Source organism: Mytilus galloprovincialis, chromosome 4 (genome assembly GCF_965363235.1).
Source record: "Mytilus galloprovincialis chromosome 4, xbMytGall1.hap1.1, whole genome shotgun sequence".
NCBI classification, from domain to species: domain Eukaryota; kingdom Metazoa; phylum Mollusca; class Bivalvia; order Mytilida; family Mytilidae; genus Mytilus; species Mytilus galloprovincialis.
Window position 1 is genome coordinate 36,161,047 of NC_134841.1, and position 20,140 is coordinate 36,181,186.

A 20,140-nucleotide genomic window follows, 5' to 3' on the forward strand; every position below is an offset into this window, starting at 1 on the left:
AGTTTAATTTTGGACCCTTTGGACCTTAATGTAGACCAATTTGAAAACGGGACCAAAAGTTAAGAATCTACATACACAGTCATGACAGTTAGATTCGACATATCAAAAAACCCCAATTATTCAATTTTGATGAAATCAAACAAAGTTTAATTTTGGACCCTTTGGGCCCCTTATTCTGTTGGGACCAAAACTCCCAAAATCAATACCAACCTTCCTTTTATGGTCATAAACCTTGTGTTTAAATTTCATAGATTTCTATTTACTTATACTAACGTTATGGTGCGAAAACCAAGAAAAATGCTTATTTGGGTCCCTTTTTGGCCCCTAATTCCTAAACTGTTGGGACCTAAACTCCCAAAATCAATACCAACCTTCCTTTTGTAGTCATTAACATTGTGTTTAAATTTCATTGATTTCTATTTACTTAAACTAAAGTTATTGTGCAAAAACCAAGAATAATGCTTATTTGGGCCCTTTTTTGGCCCCTAATTCCTAAACTGTTGAAACCTAAACTCCCAAAATCAATCCCAACCGTTCTTTTGTGGTCATAAACCTTGTGTCAAAATTTCATAGATTTCTATTAACTTAAACTAAAGTTATAGTGCGAAAACCAAGAAAATGCTTATTTGGGCCCTTTTTGGCCCCTAATTCCTAAAATGTTGGGACCAAAACTCCCAAAATCAATACCAACCTTCCTTTTGTGGTCATAAACCTTGTGTTAAAATTTCATAGATTTCCATTCACTTTTACTAAAGTTAGAGTGCGAAAACTAAAAGTATTCGGACGCCGGATGACGACGACGACGCAGACGCCAACGTGATAGCAATATACGACGAAAAATTTTTCAAATTTTGCGGTCGTATAAAAAATCTTGCTATTGCACAATATTTTGCAATTAGATATTTCTTGCTTACTATTCTGGACAAAGAAAGATAACTCTAATTAAAAACAAATTTGCTATTTCACAATATTGTGCAATTAGATATTTCTTGCCATTGCGCAATACTGTGCAATTGAAAAGACTTGCTATTGCACAATACATGTACTTAATATAATAATTTTAGATCCTGATTTGGACCAACTTGAAAACTGGGCCCATAATAAAAAATCTAAGTACATTTTTGGATTCAGCATATCAAAGAACCCCAAGATTTCAATTTTTGTTAAAATCAGACTAAGTTTAATTTTGGACCCTTTGGACTTTAGTGTAGACCAATTTGAAAACAGGACCAAAAATGAAGAATCTGCATACACAGTTAGATTTGGTATATCAAAGAACCCCATTTATTCAATTTTTGATGAAATCAAACAAAGTTTAATTTTGGACCCCGATTTGGACCAACTTGAAAACTGGGCCAATAATCAAGAATCTAAGTACATTTTTAGATTCAGCATATCAAAGAACCTAACTGATTCATTTTTTGTCAAAATCAAACTAAGTTTAATTTTGGACCCTTTGGACCTTAATGTAGACCAATTTGAAAACGGGACCAAAAGTTAAGAATCTACATACACAGTCATGACAGTTAGATTCCGCATATCAAAGAACCCCAATTATTCAATTTTGATGAAATCAAACAAAGTTTAATTTTGGACCCTTTGGGCCCCTTATTCTGTTGGGACCAAAACTCCCAAAATCAATACCAACCTTCCTTTTATGGTCATAAACCTTGTGTTTAAATTTCATAGATTTCTATTTACTTATACTAACGTTATGGTGCGAAAACCAAGAAAAATGCTTATGTGGGTCCCTTTTTGGCCCCTAATTCCTAAACTGTTGGGACCAAAACTCCCAAAATCAATACCAACCTTCCTTTTGTGGTCATAAACCTTGTGTTAAAATTTCATAGATTTCCATTCACTTTTACTAAAGTTAGAGTGCGAAAACTAAAAGTATTCGGGCGACGACGACGACGACGACGACGACGACGCAGACGATGACGCCAACGTGATAGCAATATACGACGAAAAATTTTTCAAATTTTGCGGTCGTATAAAAATATATGTTTGTTTAAGGTTACATCATCAAAAAAAATAGGGTAGGTAGGTCAGTATTTCCATTTTATTTTTGCACCATGATTTTGAGTTGTGCTGTTAGTCTTGCCGTGGTCCGAGTTGTCCAGAGTTTACCTGTATTTTTAATGATTGGATTATTTTCCTTGGTTATTGGTTGGAAAAAATGGTGGCAAAGTTTTTATTTCATAACACGAGTTGCGAGTTTCCTTCAAACAGCTGTTATATTCGCTGATTGTGAACATCGGGATGTATCAGGCAATTGATTCAATTCATTGGTAACCCTTACTTCGCTTTTGACACAAGTTCTATTAATTTTTCACTTTACAGAAATAAAATGGCTTAGGGTCAGGGCTAAAATTAGGGTCGGTCGGGTAACTGTAAACAGACATATATATTTTTTTTGGCCTTAGAGACTCCAATCATTTTTAATGAATATAACTGTGTCTAGAAACTTATCGTAATTTTTTTAATGAATATTGCTGTATTTTTTTTTTTTTTATAAAATTGTTTCATTTATTTCTTTAAAGTATGTATTGCTACAGATTCTTATCAAGGTAAGGTCTATTGTTCAAGTTATTTCAGAGGAAGTGTTTTTCGAATACCAGACAATATTACCATTTCTATATTTGATCATTAATCATCTTAGAAATTTTATTAAGTAATCCATGTCTATAACGCTAGGTCTTTTTTTTTTTATAAAAATTCTTATGCTAGGTCTACTTTCTTATCCTAGGTCTACTTTTTTATAAAAATTCTAACGCTAGGTCTCCTTTTTTATAAAAATTCTTATGCTAGGTCTACTTTTTTTATAAAAATTCAAACGCTAGGTTTCCTTTTTTATAAAAATTCTTATGCTAGGTCTACTTTTTTTATAAAAATTCTTACGCTAGGTCTACTTTTTTATAAAAATTCTTATGCTAGGTCTCCTTTTTTGTAAAAATTCTTACGCTAGGTCTACTTTTTTTATAAAAATTCTTACCCTTGGTCTACTTTTTTATAAAATTCTTACGCTAGGTCTACTTTTTTATAAAAATTCTTACGCTAGGTCTACTTTTTTATAAAAATTCTTACGCTAGGTCTACTTTTTTATAAAAATTCTTACTCTTAGGTCTACTTTTTTATAAAAATCTATCTAATACTTTTTAAGAAAAAAAAATTGTTAAGAAAATTTTGTTTAAAATTAAGGGAGAATTTCAACTTTTATGCCCCTGAGGAATTATTTCAGATAGTTTATTGGTACAGAGAAATTACTTTTCAAAGTTGACACAGGTGATGCTATACATCTATACCATTGTACTTTATTATTACTATTGAAATTAAATAACTTGGATGATATCAAGGGGTATCAAATTATAACTCATATTGAAACCTGTAAGTAAATTCTGGCTTGATAATGGTAATTATCAAATTCTTCCTTTTATCTCAAAATATTTTTATCATTAAAATATAACAGTTTGCGGCATGCTCTGTAATAAATGCAACACACAACATAAGCCATACTTTATGGGCCAAAACAAAAGTATACATAATATATATAAAGTGTATAACAGATTTCACTATATAAAAATGTATGTATATTTGTGTTTATATTTGGCATAGATAAAAAAAAATTTGTAAACTAACACCAGAAAATGTTTATAATTCTTATACAACTTTTACAAATCTTGTATGTAATATGAAGAAATGACATAGCTTTTGAAAAATGTAAAAAAAATACCAAAACATATATACAAAATTTGAGATGAATGATTGAGAGATTTAAGCGGAGAATAAGAAAGAAAACTCTGCAGAAAAAATTATCATTTTACAACAACAAAAGCAACAACAAGACATAACACAGAACCTATTTATACAAACAATTAGAAATTTCAATTGATTTTAAATTTCGCTACATGTAAATAACATCCCCAAATTAATAGCTGATTTTTACCTAAAAAGATCTAGTTAAAAATTCATATTTAAATAAAAGCATTCACAATACCAGTAAAGAAATAAGAAAATTCCATCAATGTAGGATAAGCCTAGGACAAGAAATGTGAAGGCAGTATGACAGACTTTGAATATTAGAGCAAATATCTCTTTACTTAATGCTTGGGGGTATTTCCTTACCTAGGGTAATGGAGGAAAAATTAGAGAGGGAAAACTGATTTTGCACTATTTGAATAAAAAATGAAAATTAGAACTATCTGATAAAAGCAACTTTTTAGATTAAAAGTTTTTATTTCTATGGATAATGATAAAAAAAAAAATCGAATGATGATAGACTGAAAAGCAATTACAAAAGCAGGTATATAATAAAAATAATTTGCTTGTTTTAAATAATCAGGCAAAATACAAAATATTGATGTGAAAATAAAAATGACAACATGCAGAATGTGATATTTACGCCTTGACATCTTCCCCTGCAGGCTGGTAAACTATATTTGAACACCAACTGAAATAATATGCACATTTTTTTCTGTCAAAGGGAGATAACAAATGGGACTATACAGGAAATATATATTTCTATGTTCAAACTTATTTCATGACCAAAAAAATCATAAAGAAACAAAATATACTCATTCTGTAATATCTAGAAACCAAAAATCTTTAAAAAAAACATTCCATGATTTTAGAAAATAAGATTTATATAATTTTATAATTAAAATAACCAACTCAAAAGTGCCAATCTCAAAATCTGCAAAAACAATTCAATTTTCAAAACAAAACAACATTATCAACACAAACTCAAACAAAAAAATATATAATTCTATTTATTAATTTTAAAACTACTGAATATGCAAACTTCTTCCATTTAGGACATGCCAAATTTTCTGCATTCAAAATATACAAATATTTCCTCACCTAAAATCAGGTTGGCTGTTTTTACTATCTTGTGACCTGCTTGCACTAAAATATAGGTCTATTGTTTTAAAGAATATACATGGCATGATAATAATGGGGTTAGTATCATGAGTCTTAGAAGCATGCCTATGGTGTTAGTCACAAATGATGAAAGTGTAACATCTCCTTAATGATCATTTTAAAAAGTACGATAATTAAATGGATTTATTGAGATTTTTTTCCTTTACTTTAATCAATAATAAATAAGTGGAGAGCCTTTACATTTTGATTCTTTTAATTCTCAAATATGTAGAAAAAAAATTAAAAAAATATACATAAACAAGAGTGTGTCCAAAGTACACGGATGTCCCACTCGCACTATCCTTTTCAATGTTCCATGGACCTCGAAATTGGGTAATTATCTAATTTGGAATTAAAATTAGAAAGATTATACTATAGAACACATATGTACTAAGTTTCAAGTTGATTGGACTTCAATTTCATCAAAAACTACCTTGACCAAAAACTTTAACCTGAAAATCCCACTTTCATTTTCTATGTTCAGTGGACCGTGAAATTGGGGTCAAAAGTCTAATTTGGCTTTAAAATTAGAAAGATCATATCATAAGCAACAAGTGTACTATGTTTAAAATTGGTTGGACTTCAGCTTCATCAAAAACTACCTTGACCAAAAACTTTAACCTGAAGTGGGACGAACGAATGAACAGACGGACGAACGGACGAACAGAGCCACAGACCAGAAAACATAATGCCCCTCTACTATCATAGGTGGGGCATAAAAATATATAGAGTTTACATATTGATTTTTGAACTGTCTGAACTTGAAACCATCTCATGCACTTTCTAATGTCTTATGTTCTTCCTTTTTTTTAGGGCTAGGGGATGATGTTTCCCTTATATAGTATCAGTCTCTAGGGAATGTTGTTTCCCTTATATAGTTTCTGTCTATCACTAGAACATTTGTTACAGAATCAAACCTGGATTATGAAAATGATCAATGATCTATAAAACAGTTCCAAATTGTGCCATATATATATATATATATGTGCTTATATTACATTATTTGAATTTACAAGCAAAAAAATGAATAACTGCTATGAGATAAAGATTAGAACTTCTTTGCAATTGAAATGAGAAATGATATGAGGTTTAATGATTTCTGTCTTAACCTGGTCTTAATACATGGTATGATAATACATTTGACCTGACTTTTTTAGCCACATGGAAGACTATCTTGTTGAAAAACACTCAGTCAGAGCTATATTTACAGGTACCTAATACAAAAGTCCATAATAACTGGTGAAGAATTTGTCACATCAAAAGCTATTATTATACTGATAGAAAGAGAGAAAGTACCTGGAAATAGAAGAAAAAAAAATACAGTGTAACTATACCTATAATCTACGATATCATCTGGCCCATGTCTGCCTTGAACTTTATTCCACAGGCCTTTGACTTTATCTACAGCTTCCTCTGTTATACTCTTACGTCCTGTATCAAAGTCATCTATTTCATCCATACTACCATCTTGATCTTTCCTTTTTGGTTTTTCTTCATATCTGTCACCTTAGGAAAGTAAAAGGAGATAACACAGATAAAGACAATATCCATTTTTTTTTTTAAAACTTTACAATGTACAACTTGTTTAATTTCATGCTTCATAATGTCTGATTTAAACAAGAATGTGTCCATAGTACACCGATGCCCCACTCGCACTATCATTTTCTATGTTTAGTGGACCATGAAATTTGGGAAAAAACTCTAATTTGGCATTAAAATAAGAAAGATCATATCATAGGGAACATGTATACTAAGATTCAAGTTGATTGGACTTCAACTTCATCAAAAACTACCTTGACCAAAAACTTTAACCAAGAACTTTAAACCTGAAATTTGCACTATCATTTTCTGTGATCAAGTTTAGGTGTAACACCACCAAATCATGGTAAGTGACATCATGTTGTATACGAAAGTAGGTCTAAACAAGTGAAACTGCGAGCTACTGCTCACTGATGATACCCCCGCCGCAAGTGGATAATATTAATAGTGTAAAAATATGTAAGTGTTCGGTAAACAGGAAGTTGTCGAGTGATGAATCTGAAAACGCATCACACGGTATAGCTGACTTATATAAATCCTGAAACCAAATTTCAGAAATCCTTGTATTGTAGTTCCTGAGAAAAATGTGACGAAAATTTTCAACTTGGCTATCATGTGTAAAATCAGACAAGTGTTCGGTAAACAGGAAGTTGTCAAGTGATGAATCTGAAAACGCATCACACGGTATGGCTGACATATATAAATGTTGATACCAAATTACAGAAAGGGTGGATGTGTAGTTCCTGAGAAAAATGTGACGAAAGTTTCATGGGACGGACTGACTGACGGACGGACTGACAGACAGAGGTAAAACAGTATACCCCCCCTTTTTTAAAGCGGGGGTATAAAAAAATATTCCCTTGAATTTGACAGTTGTAGAAAATTAACCCTGCATTTCAATGCACTTCAATTTTTCTGAGTCACAAACATGTATGTTGGGTGTCTGAAAGCATCATTCTTTTTTTATTTGATGGTCTTATAAAATATTTTGGAAAGTTTAGGTTACGTTACATAGTTACCAAAGCAGGTAACCAGTAAATAACAGTGTAAAAAATTGAATTGTTTACATTAGGTGATGGTTACTTTCTTATATGCAATGAAATGTAGTGTGAAATTTTCACTGTAGCTTTGGAAACGATTAAACTTTATTTATGCAAAGTATTTCTTTGGTTGAAATAAAGGTAAATACTGTACAATTTTTAAAAAAAATATCAATTTAACATAGACTAATAGTATTACACTCAATGGACCATGAAATTGGGGTCAAAACTCTAATTTGGCATTAAATTTCGAAAGATCATATCATAGGAAATATGTGTACTAATTTTCAAGTTGATTGGACTTGAACTTCATCAAAAACTACCTTGTCCAAAAACTTTTATCTGAAGCGGAACGAACAGACCAGAAAACATAATGCCCGTCTACTAGTGTAGGTGGGGCATAAAAATCTAACATGTTCTAACATCCTAAATATTTTTCTAATATCCTTTATTATATAATAGTTTTTTCTTGTAGCCAAATTTGCCAGTGTTGTAATTCTTGTGACTTGTTTAATGTTTCATCTTTCATTTTGGTTTGGCGAATTTATAGATGTAATTTTAAAGAGAACAAATGAAATTTCTATCATATGTTGTTTTGAATTTGCTACATAATATATTATTTCAGTCTCTTTTGATACACATAAATGTGCTTAGTTGATACAACATTTAACAATCTTGGCGTATCTCTGGACTCGCCAGTTTTGTAAATAATGAGTCCAGAAATATTTGTATGAGCCCAGGACTAGAGGACCAGGGTTAGCCCTGACTGGTACAATCTTTCTGCTGTTAAAACTTACTATATCTAAAGTCTCCACTACTTTCACCAGACAATCCAACAAATTTATCTTTATTTTTCTTTGCTTTTCGTCTCTCTTCTCTCAATCTTTCATCATCCTGGATGAAATCTATCAGATCTTTTACTTTTTGTCTCACTGAAATTTTTTAAATATGAAAATTATTAACATGTAGTTTTAAAAATTAAGAAATAATTAGTACATGTACATGCAGTGTTTATTATGCCTTCATTATCAGGAAAGTCATCAGCAAAGTGTTAATCTGTATGAGCTGTTGTATAAAAGTGTATATCAAACAGTTAATCATGCTAATGCAGTGTTCCAGCTAGCATGAAATGGCGGGGCGCCGCGCCCCGCCCCCGAAATTTTGCGCCCCTCTGCCTTTTTTAAGCGCCCCTGCGCCCCTCTGTGCCTTTTTGAAAAAAAGTTTAAAAAACGATCTTTTTTCCTCATATCGTCGCCATTTTGCTGAGGTCTTTATACACACACTTCATTAAGACAACAGATTAAAATTGTTGACACTTGTTACCTGTATATAATCACCTATTTGATTAGAGTCAATTACTTAATCAGGTGAAATTTACGACCCTGTCTAATCCCTATGCCCTGAAGCACCAAACATCGAAGTTAAATGAATTGATTATCTTAACACCTGACGATGCAAAATAGAATTTATAAAATAAATGTGAACGGCAGAACGGTGTTCATTTCTATTGTATTTGTTATTTGTAAAATAACGTTCATTTAAAAAGAATCATTCCAATAGGTCAACACGCAAAATGCCGACGAAAAAAAGAAAAATTGACCAACTCGGAAATGACAAGAAGAAAATATCAAAGACTTGCCAGTCTATTACATCTTTTTTTCAAGAATAATGACCATCAACAGTAAAACAAATATTTAATTCTTTACCTTTATGAAAAATCGAGAAGAAGAAAGGTTTCTATCAGATATCGCAATTGTTCTTCTGTTGTAAATTCCGCCGATTACGGAGCACTCAAAAGTCCGATTTTTATATCATTTTTTCTTAAATTGAAATCCGTTTTGACTAACTTTAATATTGATATTATTAAATACGCTCAACATGAAGTAAACGGAGATGCTTGTTGAATTGATAATAAACTTACAAAATTGAATCAATTTATTATTGTGCCGATTACGGAGCTCTCGAAAGTCCGATTTTTGTATCAATTTTCTTATTGAAATCACAGGCACTTGTTTCTATTCATTGAAGACCCCCTATCAATGTATATTTCCGTAAATATACGTTGATAGGGGTCTTCCAATGAACAAGTGCCTGTGATTGAAATCCGTTTTGACAAACTTATTGATTTTATTAGATACGCTCAACATGAAATATACGGAGATGCTTGTTAAATTGAACAGACAACAGTGAAACAATGTATGGTTATACAGAGATAGAAGCTCTGGCAAATACATTTGACATGGACCCTGAAACTCTCCCCATTCAATAACAGGACTTTATAGCTCTTGTGTCATCAGCAGAACTTACAGATCGTTCCTTATCTAGTCTGCTAGAGCTATTTCATTCACCTTGTCATTAGGATAAAAACCTATTATCTATGTACCCTCTTGTTGCAAAACTATTCAGTGTTGCAATATGACATGTACAATGTACAACCACTCAGTACAGCAGAGGTGGAGATAATATTCTCTCAGGTCAAATTGATAAAGACAAGTCACAGGTAGCTAGGGCAAACTTGAAAACAGAGACATTAACAAAAATATTAACGGTAAAATTAAACTGTGAGGAAACTAAATTTGAACAAAATCTTGATCAATGTGTGACAACCTTCTTCAAAAAGAAAAGTTTATTTATTTGAATTTGAACTCTTCTTTGAAAAAATATATTGTTCTGAAAGAGAAATGAATATAGTAATGTCTATTATTGCTATCAGTTTGATTTTAACTTATACATGTTATATGTTCTAAATAAATGATTTTTAAACTTGTATATAATAGCTATTTAACTTAGCTACATGCTTGCTAAAACTATGTCTTTATGTGGTAACATAAAGTATTTGATTTTTTTCAGTGAGAACGCGCTAAAGTGCCCTTTTTAAAAACGCGCCCCTCTACTTTCAAATCCTAGCTGGAACACTGTAATGTCTACGTTAATATCAAGTGAAGAATTTCATAGAACTGTTTTCAAAACTAGAAATTTGTATGCAATACAAAATGTTTAAATGTGAATAAACAAGATAGAGTAATTGTTTCTACAAACCACTACACGTTCAAAAATTGTCAAATGATTCCTTTCCTAAAATGCACATGACCCATAGGCTCATTTCATTTCAATTCCTGATTTGATTCACCACTCAGAAATAAACCTGAACTTTATAAAATATTCATATGATATTCACTAATTGATTAAAACCAAACTGGTCATGAATCAAATATCTAATGCTGGTGTCTTCCTCGAATGCCAACATTTTATATGTTACCTATTCCTTGGGTTTATTCCCGATTGTCCCACTTTTTAAAATTTTAGAGTTCTGATTGTCCCACATGAAAAGTTCTGATTGTCCCACATAATTTTATGTAGTAAAATGTTCTTAGATAAACAAGGTAACTGTTGTTTGTTTTGCTAAATAAACAAGAATTAATTATTGCACATTTAATATTAATTTTATAAAAGTATAAAAAAATGTTTTTTAAATCATTAGATTGATACACTTTTGATTAAAAAAATATAATATTTCTGATTTATCAAATAATATCTTTTAAGGTCTTGAATTAAACTTTTTTTCTGAACCTGATTTTTGGGTTTATATATGACTCTAGAAAAATAATTGGTGACAAAAATCATATGGTGGTGCACTTATTTTTGCTACAGCCATTTGAAAGTACCCAATTCTGATGATTTTCTCAGTTTTCATCAAATGTTATCCATTTTTGGGCTATTATCATGAAAAAAATCACAGTTTCACAATTAAACTTCATTTTTTTTCATACTTTCAATAAAGATAGAATGGACCAATCTGAATAGATCTAACTTTAAAAAAAAAAATAGAAGTAGGTGTTAATATAAGAAAGTTTTCTAAAATTTTATTGCTGTTTTGTGTCAAATTGACCATTCTGTCAATTTGTCAATTTGTCAATTTTGGAATTTTCTCTTTTTTTAGAACACTAATCTTATTATTTCAACTTCTTTGTTATAATGGATTGAAAAAATACATATTTGAGAAATTTGAAAGATTTTTTTTATATGGGATGCACATGCTTCTGGTAAAATCATTTCTTGTACCCATATCTATTTTCTCTAAATTTGCTGCTGTCTAGAATTTTTCCAGATCAGCCTTTCCAAGAATCACTATTAAAGATTCTTTTTCCAATTTTCCCATTGTTTTTGCAGTTAACAGGACTCTTCACCAATTATAAAGAAGAGCCAGACTTCCATAAGAAATAAGAAGATGTGGTATGATTGTCAATGAGACATCTCTCCCAAAGAAAGCAAATGACACAGAAATTAACAACTATAGGTCACCATACGGCCTTCAACAACGAGCATCTCCCATACCACATAGCTACAAAAGGCCCCAAAAAGACTAATGTTAAACGAGAAAACTAATGGCATAATTCATGTACAAAATATTGAACGAAAAACAAATATGTTACACGGCAACAAACGACAACCACTGACTTACAGGCTCCTGGTTTGGGACATCACAAAATTTCATTACCTTTTTACCTGTAATTTCAAAAAGTGGGACAATCGGGAAGACACCATTCCTTGAATGCCAACAAAAATATTTCAATAGATGTTTATATAATAACAATAGGTGTTTTTAGAACTATTTAAATGTTTTTATAAATATTTAACTGTTAAAGATAATTAGCTTACTTGATGGAAACTGCGACATTTTATCACTTTTTTTTTATAGAAAACTAGTAGATTTTTGTGGTTCAAATTGTTATTAGTTTTAAAGAGTTAAAAAAAATCCAAACATTTCTAATTCTTTCTATTTAAAAAAATGATATTTTTGGAATGGAAATGTTTATAAACTTGAGACACATTAGAAATATTAAAAACATTTTAGTTAAATACAATTATTTCAAGCTACAAAGAAAATATATTACAGATTAATAATATTCCATATCTGTTTGAATATCTTATCAGTTAATATGAACTAAAGGAAACATTTTATTAAAGAATTAATTCAATTTTATGGAAGTATGAAAATATCTTCCACAACTCTTCAAAGTATTAAAAAACAACTTCACATAATAAAACAGTAATCTAACACGAGATACAAAGTTTCAAGAAATTCCTTCAAGTCATATATGGGAGCATATTACAGCTCACTCAACTATAGAAGTATTGAAAAGAAACATCAAAGTCCAAAGAGTCTATAGTAGAACTTGTGCAAACTGAAATTCCTGACAATATTTACATGTTGACTGTTTGATGCGACACTTTTCAAAGTTTCGTTCATTCATTTGAGAGAATCATGCCATATTTGTTCAAGCAGTATAAACAGCAAAAAATGACTATCAACATCGTGACAAACATGTTTAGTCTTAGATGCATGATTTTTTTATTAGTTGTTAGTGGCTTTGAAGTAGCTGTCAGATAACTGCGAGTACTCTCAGATCTGTTCATTGTGTCTTTTTGTGTCGGGATGTATAAGTACCCGCCCACGTTCACTTGTATTTTTGTCCATCTGATGAGTTAAGACTTTTTTAACTGATTTTTATAGTTCGTTCTTATGTTGTACTGTTGTACCACTGTCCCAGGTTAGGGGGAGGGTTGGGATCCCGCTAACATGTTTAACCCTGCCACATTATTTATGTATGTGCCTGTCCCAAGTCAGGAGCCTGTAATTCAGTGGTTGTTGTTTGTTCATGTGTTACATATTTGTTTTTCATTCATTTTTTTACATAAATAAGGCCGTAAGTTTTGTCTTTTGAATTGTTTTACATTGTCTTATCGGGGCCTTTTAAAGCTGACTATGCGGTATGGGCTTTGCTCATTGTTGAAGGCCGTACGGTGACCTATAGTTGTTAATAACTGTGTCATTTTGGTCTTTTGTGGATAGTTGTCTCATTGGCAATCATACCACATCTTCTTTTTTATATATGAACTAGATTTAGCTACTGTAATTTACCTATCTGTTTTAATTAGTAGGATTGTTTTGATAAGCATGCACTTTTGTTGTGATAACTACTTACACCTATTCCTCCAATGCCAACATAATTTTACAGGTAAATTGCCGGTGGATCAAAGGTTGTTGGCATTCAAGGAATAATTTCAATAAACCTTAATGCTTCACCAACTGGAAAAATATTTGCTCAGATCCTTGAAATGCTCATCAGTCAATTTATACTACACTTGATAATCTCACCTATTAAAACACATACAACAATCCCCCCCTCAATATATTTCAATCATTGAGTAAATATACCATTAATGCCTTGATCTTTGCCATGTTCATCTGTAAATGTGTAGTTTTCCAATCCTCTCAGATCATATAAATGTTCTCGTGAACTTGTTACTACTCTTTCAGATCCATTTCTTATCAAGTAATTTAACAACAACAATGACTGAAAGGGAGATAATCAAATTAATATCAGGAATACATACAGGGGAGATAATCAAATTAATATCAGGAATACATACAGGGGAGATAATCAAATTAATATCAGGAATACTGTGTTTATATAATTATTATTTTAATACATGTACAAAAAAAATGTACAGTAAACATTTATGTGTCTAACACATGACCCATCTATATTGGTATATCAACATATATGTAATTATAGATTATCGTTGGTCATCTCAACGAGATTGATTTTCTCGCTTGAGCCTGTACGACAAAAGTGAGAAAAGCAATCAAGTTGAGACGACCATAGAATATTTCGTCACCCTCAAAATGCTTCACAATTTGAAATTTTGTCGCAGCTTTATTATGGTCTGCTTTTGTAACTTGTAGTGTATTTGCGGTAAGTCATTTGTTGTAAAGAATATGCATAAATATTTACCACTTGACATTAAACAGTCAGCAATCAATCTATCTAAGAAGTCCTCTTAAATTGTTTTTTTTAAATTGTTTTAATTAACTTTTTTTAGTTGTATTTATTGATTTTTATGCATTTAAATAAATAATGGTGACTTTTTTCACATTGAATGTAAGAAGTTGCATGGATATACATTTGTACATTTACACAACTAAAAAAAGTCTTTCATTTATTTAATCACTTTGGTTTCAGATTTTCTTATATGAGAACTGATAATATTCAATAAAATATTTAAATTTTAAAACAAACTGTAAAATTACTTTATATGTCCTTCTCCAGTTCTTTTTGTTATCTTGTAACATTCTTTTCCATAACATTCCCACCACTTCAGGAAAATGTTCATATGTAAATGTGAATCTGGCTATTTCATTCATCAGTGAGCCGTGTGGACCCCAGGCATCATCATTTGTGGCTTCTCTAACTTTGGTCTCAACTTCAGAGTAGTTCATCACAACATTTGTGCTGTAAAAAAATAAACCAGAATATTAAACATACAAGTTCACACTGGTGCTGTTTAGCAAGGGTCACAGAACTCATAAGAACGTTGATGGGATGTCAGAACAGAATGGTTTCTATTATCTTTATTTGAAATGACAATGAAAAGAGTTTTAATGATCCTTACAAAAAAGATGCTGGCTTCTTCAAAACTGGAGGCTTGAATCGATAAATTATTTATACTCTGAAATTGATTCGATTCATAAATTGGTTGATAAGGTCTTCTTGATTCGAGGCTTTGATTTAATGTACATATAGTTCTATTGTATATTCAAATTTAATACATGAAATCACAAGTCTTTATAATGTACAAATGTATCTATGGAAAAGGAGATTGAATCGGGTTACAGCTAATACAGTAGTACAAATGTACGTGTAGTTATTCTTATTAATGAAGGGCATGATATGACCTTTCGATACATTTTTTGTTGTTTTGTCAACTCTATTTACTGTAAATTCATAAATAATTGGGATGTTTTTAATATTGCCAAAAATGGGACAGATTTACAATTGCAATAATTTAAACTCACATTTTGAAACATGTTTAATATGAACAGGAATATTATTAAACAGGATTTTTCTCAATGTCACAAAATTACAATCCATTTTAGACTAAAGTGACAATTTAAATGGCAATAAAAAATGCACACAATAATTTCTGAATTTACAGCAAATTGTGAGTTTGGCACAGACTAGTACTGCTGTCATAAATGTAGATTTCAATGGTAATAGAACATAGTTTATAGAAAAATTAATCAATATTTATGTACAGTCGACACGATTCATATATCAAAGATTCAAAACCAAATTAAAAGATGACATTATCTCGTTTTTTCACCAGACTAAAAAGGTCAATATAAAAATACATTGTACATGACATACATTTTTCTGAGAGACTCATATCATAGGGGAACATGTGTACTAAATTTCAAGTTGATTGAACTATAACTTCATCAAAACTACCTTGACCAAAAAAATTTTAACCTAAAACCAGACAGATTGACGAGAGACGCAGACAGAAAAACATAATGCCCCTAGGTTGGGCTTAAAATGTTTTTTTTTATAATTTATAATTTTCAATTGCCATTTTACTATATTTCTTATGGACCCTTAGCAGGCTTAGTATACTCAGATGATTTTCTATCATGTGTTTAGATTTATTTTTTGAAAATATTAAATAAACAATAGTGAGACCGTTGCAATGTGAAAGCCCATGTCTTAAACCGTTTTCATGTCTGCTTTTTTAATTGTTAAATAGTACAAGTTTAGCAATTCAAAGTCAACAAATAGTTTTGTTGAACTAATTTTTAACCAAGGACTTATTTACCTGTCATTATCCGATTACGAAATAATTCATGGAAGCCATAGATTTCTGCGCCCTTATTCAAACACTTAAACTGGATGACAGTTGAACAGAGAATAAAATATCACAAGCTTGTAATGACTTTTAAGTGTATTAAAAATGATGCCCCATCATATCTTACTAACAAGTTTCATTATGTTTCAGACAGAAATCCATACCCCTTGAGAAATGCTGTTCAAGGAAACCTCATACTCCCTAAACCAAAAACAGAATTGTTCAAAAAATCTTTTATGTATTCTGGACCATTCTTGTGGAATAATTTCCAATACCGTTAAGAAATATTACAAATGTTAATTCTTTCAAATACAAAATAACAGATTATTTATTGAAATCAACCTAGCTGTATAAATAATATTAAAAACTGATTATGTCATCATTTTTATTTTTTCATCACATTTTATTAAGTTGTATTGAACATTATTATCATAGTTGACTTTTTATACTAATGTATGCAATGTATATGTTTGCATTTTGTTTGATTTTTCATGATGAGGGCCTCAGGGAAGATTACTTATATAGCTAACTGTCAGTCTGTGTAACCCTCTTAAAATAAAGTATTGTTGTTGTTATAAATTAACACATGGCCTGGGCTGTAATATTCGTTAATTATATCTCTTGCTAACACTCAAAGATCAGTCATTGAAAAACTGAAGCGAGAGTTTGTATGCCCCATGCGTAGGGCTGTCCATTTGTACTCCCTGTTAGATCCTAATAAATATGTAGCTTACATAAATTATTTCGTTAATAACTAGAAAAATGGTTTTAATTCTTTAAATTTTCAAACCAAACAATTGCCATTTTTAATTCACATGTTTTTCTCGTAAGCTACCGTCAAATCTAAAGTAGACATTCTGTAACTAGAAACGACCTGTTGACTAGCTGAAATCAGTTCATATAACATGTATAAGAAAATGCAATAGAATAGAAAGCAAAACAAAACCTACCACAAAAATGCATTTAATATGTTTAACGCAATATTTTACGAATTTCAATGGTCCATAAAATGGAAAAACCGTCAGCTTTAGGGTTTTCATTTGTATGACGTCATGTTTTGAAACGATTTTAATGCGCCGAAAACAGTAATGGACTTTTGCAGAATTTTATTTTATTTGGAATTTGTAGATTTCCCTGTGCATTAATTCTATTTGTTATGCAACGGAATAAGAATAAAAGTTCTGTTGTCTTTTTATAATTGCAATTTTCCAAACATAAAATTGGCATAGTGTTTTGGCAAATAGGTTCCAGTATCCAGCTATGTTGGTAAGTCATTCACCTATGGACATTTTTTTCTTACTTTTTCTGTAGACTTAGGTTTGATTTTTTATTACCATGTATTGTCAAGCTTGGTTACTCATAATTGTTTCTCAGTCACTCAATGTATGATGCTGTTCCATACGGAACCTGGTGACCTTGTCTGTTTACATTCAAATTCCAATGGCGTCAAAATCATGTGATGTATTAAATTGTTCTACCCAATCAAATTGCTCTACATGTATTGTCCAATAGGTGATTTTTTTCAGTCTAAGGCAATTATATTATTTGTTTGTGTGATCATGGTGATATTGCTTTGAAATAGTTTGCAATAATTTGGGGGTTTATTCAACAGGAAACCTCATTTTTTTTTTTTTGGATGGGTTTTTGTCAAGGAAAATTGTGTAAGACGTACAGTAAGACGTTGTCATTTTGAAATTTACAATAATTCAATTTGCTTGACCTGTGTTGTCTGCCACAAGATTGATGACGCTGAATGGAATGTACAAAAAGCAATGGAGGTTGGAAGTGCAGTTTTGTGAAGTTCTGAAATGTTTTTTGGCATTTGAAAGTCAGGTTTGAAACGGCCATTAGAAAATTGGCATTTTTTAGCAATAATTTAGAATTACAATGAAAACATATCTTTAGAAATATTTTTTTATTCATAAGAGTAAAAAAATGTATTCTGCATTAATTTTGGACGCTCATGTAGTAGCATAGTGATGTCAATGTGTAGTTTCCCAGTGTGATTAGTCCGAACACAAATACTGAACGAATCAACAAGATGACCGGTCAGTGTTCTAGGATTTTTTTGGCACCTTGACTTACCACGGGTAAGATCAATAAAAAAATTACTTACCCACATCTAAAAGTTAAATCCGCCAACCAATGCGGACGGCGCAAAAAAAACGATTTCTTACTAAATTTGACAAATATGTTATAGTTATTACTATGTCATTTATTAAGAGCTATAATAAATGCAACTGTAAGTTTATTTTCCTCCGATGACAAGAAAAAAAATCGTTTATGTCCCGATTTAAGCACCAGTTATCAATCCGGATTTTCCGATTTTACCGACACCGTGACCGACTTTTAGAATGATAGGAGAAGAATGTGGTCTCTTTTGCGCTTGATTACACCTAGTAAACGAGTGCTTGAATAAAAGCGCCGATAGACATCGACAAAATCTTCGATCTTTTATCAAAGTTTTTTCTCGTGATTTAATAAAAATAAAAAGCAGATATGGGAAAATTGAAGAGGACCGGGAAATTTCAAGAGTTTTTCGGCTTCCCCGAACTTGATAATTGACTTACCACCGGGTGACAAAGGCTAAAAAATGACTTACCCGTTGTCCTAATCCACTTACCCCGGGTAACGGGTAATGGGAATCCTAGAACACTGCCGGTGTTAGACTACGATGTCAGACTACAGTAGTTTACATGTGTATTTGGGAGGCATTTTGTAACATCCATTATAATGTATATTTCTGAGTCTGCGCTAGTTATAGATATAACGAGAATGTTATCAAGGTAATGGTATAAATTTGTTTACAAAGTGAAAGAAGTATGTCATATTAGAATGTGGAATTATGTCCAGAATTGCATCTTCAATATGTTTCAGAGGTTTGACAAGAATTACTCACTTACTGAGATTCTCTTCAAATAAACAAACAAGACTAGAGTGTGTAGGTTTCAGTATAATTTGCTGAGAGAACGAGGAAACGAAATGCCTATTTTTTTCGGGAAAATTTAAGGGATAAAACTTTAAAATGTTTGTAAACTTGAATCGTTTTGTCAACAGTGTCAACATCTACACTGACACTGTAGACTACAGTACAAACCGGCTTTTCGTGTTTAGCGCATAACTTACACTTTATCTGTGAGTTCTCGTATCTTCCACATTTTGTTTAAAAGCATATGTCTCTCTTTATTTGGGAAATGGCTCTAATTTGCCTTCGGGTTTTTAAATACAAGATTTTGTTTCTTTATCGAAACATGGAACTTGCTATCGTAAACACAAAATGGCGACGTCACGTGACTTTGGTGTAAAAAAATAGGCGTGTCACATTTTCCCCGGTACAACGTGTAAACGACTTTTGTTCCGGGTTAAAAAGTTCCATGTAATAAATATTTTGGATTCATTAAAAATTCTTATATTATAACAAATTAATGTTTATCAAGCAAAACACGTGTCAATAATAATAACAGAGACATATAATACAATTGTATTATATGTCTCTGATAATAATATTGTAAATAATAATAATAATAATAATAATAATAATAAATAATAATAATAATAATAATAATAATAATAATAATAATAATAATAATAATAATAATAATAATAATAATAATAATAATAATAATAATAATAATAATATTGTGCAAATTAATATGCTTTTTCATTATTATTGGCAGAGACATATATACACATATATGTCTCTGTTATTGGGAAACAATTGTATATTGTGTGTAATCAGAAACATATAATTGTATTATATGTCTCTGGTGTAATATATCATTATAAAACTGTATGTACTTATAAATATGTTATTATTATTTTGAGGACTCTCAGAAAGATTAGTTTTAACTAATGGGATCATCCTCTTGAAATAAAGATTATTTATTTATGCACTAATTTATTTATTTATAATGATAATAATTACAAAATAAGGGACCGTACGTATAATAAGC

At 30.8% G+C, this 20,140-nt stretch overlaps 1 protein-coding gene across 21 annotated transcripts in view; it reads right to left on the bottom strand.

Annotated features, from left to right (window-relative positions):
• The window catches only part of LOC143072010 (uncharacterized), a 45,143-nt gene extending 25,660 nt beyond the window's left edge, over positions 1–19,483 (bottom strand). For 19 of the 21 annotated variants that reach the window (XM_076246777.1, XM_076246776.1, XM_076246767.1 and 16 more), the window contains exons 1-7: positions 19,314–19,483; positions 14,596–14,797; positions 13,720–13,858; positions 8,297–8,431; positions 6,255–6,426; positions 4,861–4,905; positions 4,403–4,450 (exon numbers count right to left, since the gene is read on the bottom strand). In XM_076246777.1, coding sequence (XP_076102892.1) covers positions 4,403–4,450; positions 4,861–4,905; positions 6,255–6,426; positions 8,297–8,431; positions 13,720–13,858; positions 14,596–14,797; positions 19,314–19,360 — 788 coding nt within the window. In that variant the 5' untranslated portion in view covers positions 19,361–19,483. The remainder of the gene's footprint in view (positions 1–4,402; positions 4,451–4,860; positions 4,906–6,254; positions 6,427–8,296; positions 8,432–13,719; positions 13,859–14,595; positions 14,798–19,313) is intronic. The other 2 variants (XM_076246768.1, XM_076246778.1) reach the window with 2 other exon arrangements.
• Positions 19,484–20,140: the final 657 nt, after the last annotated feature.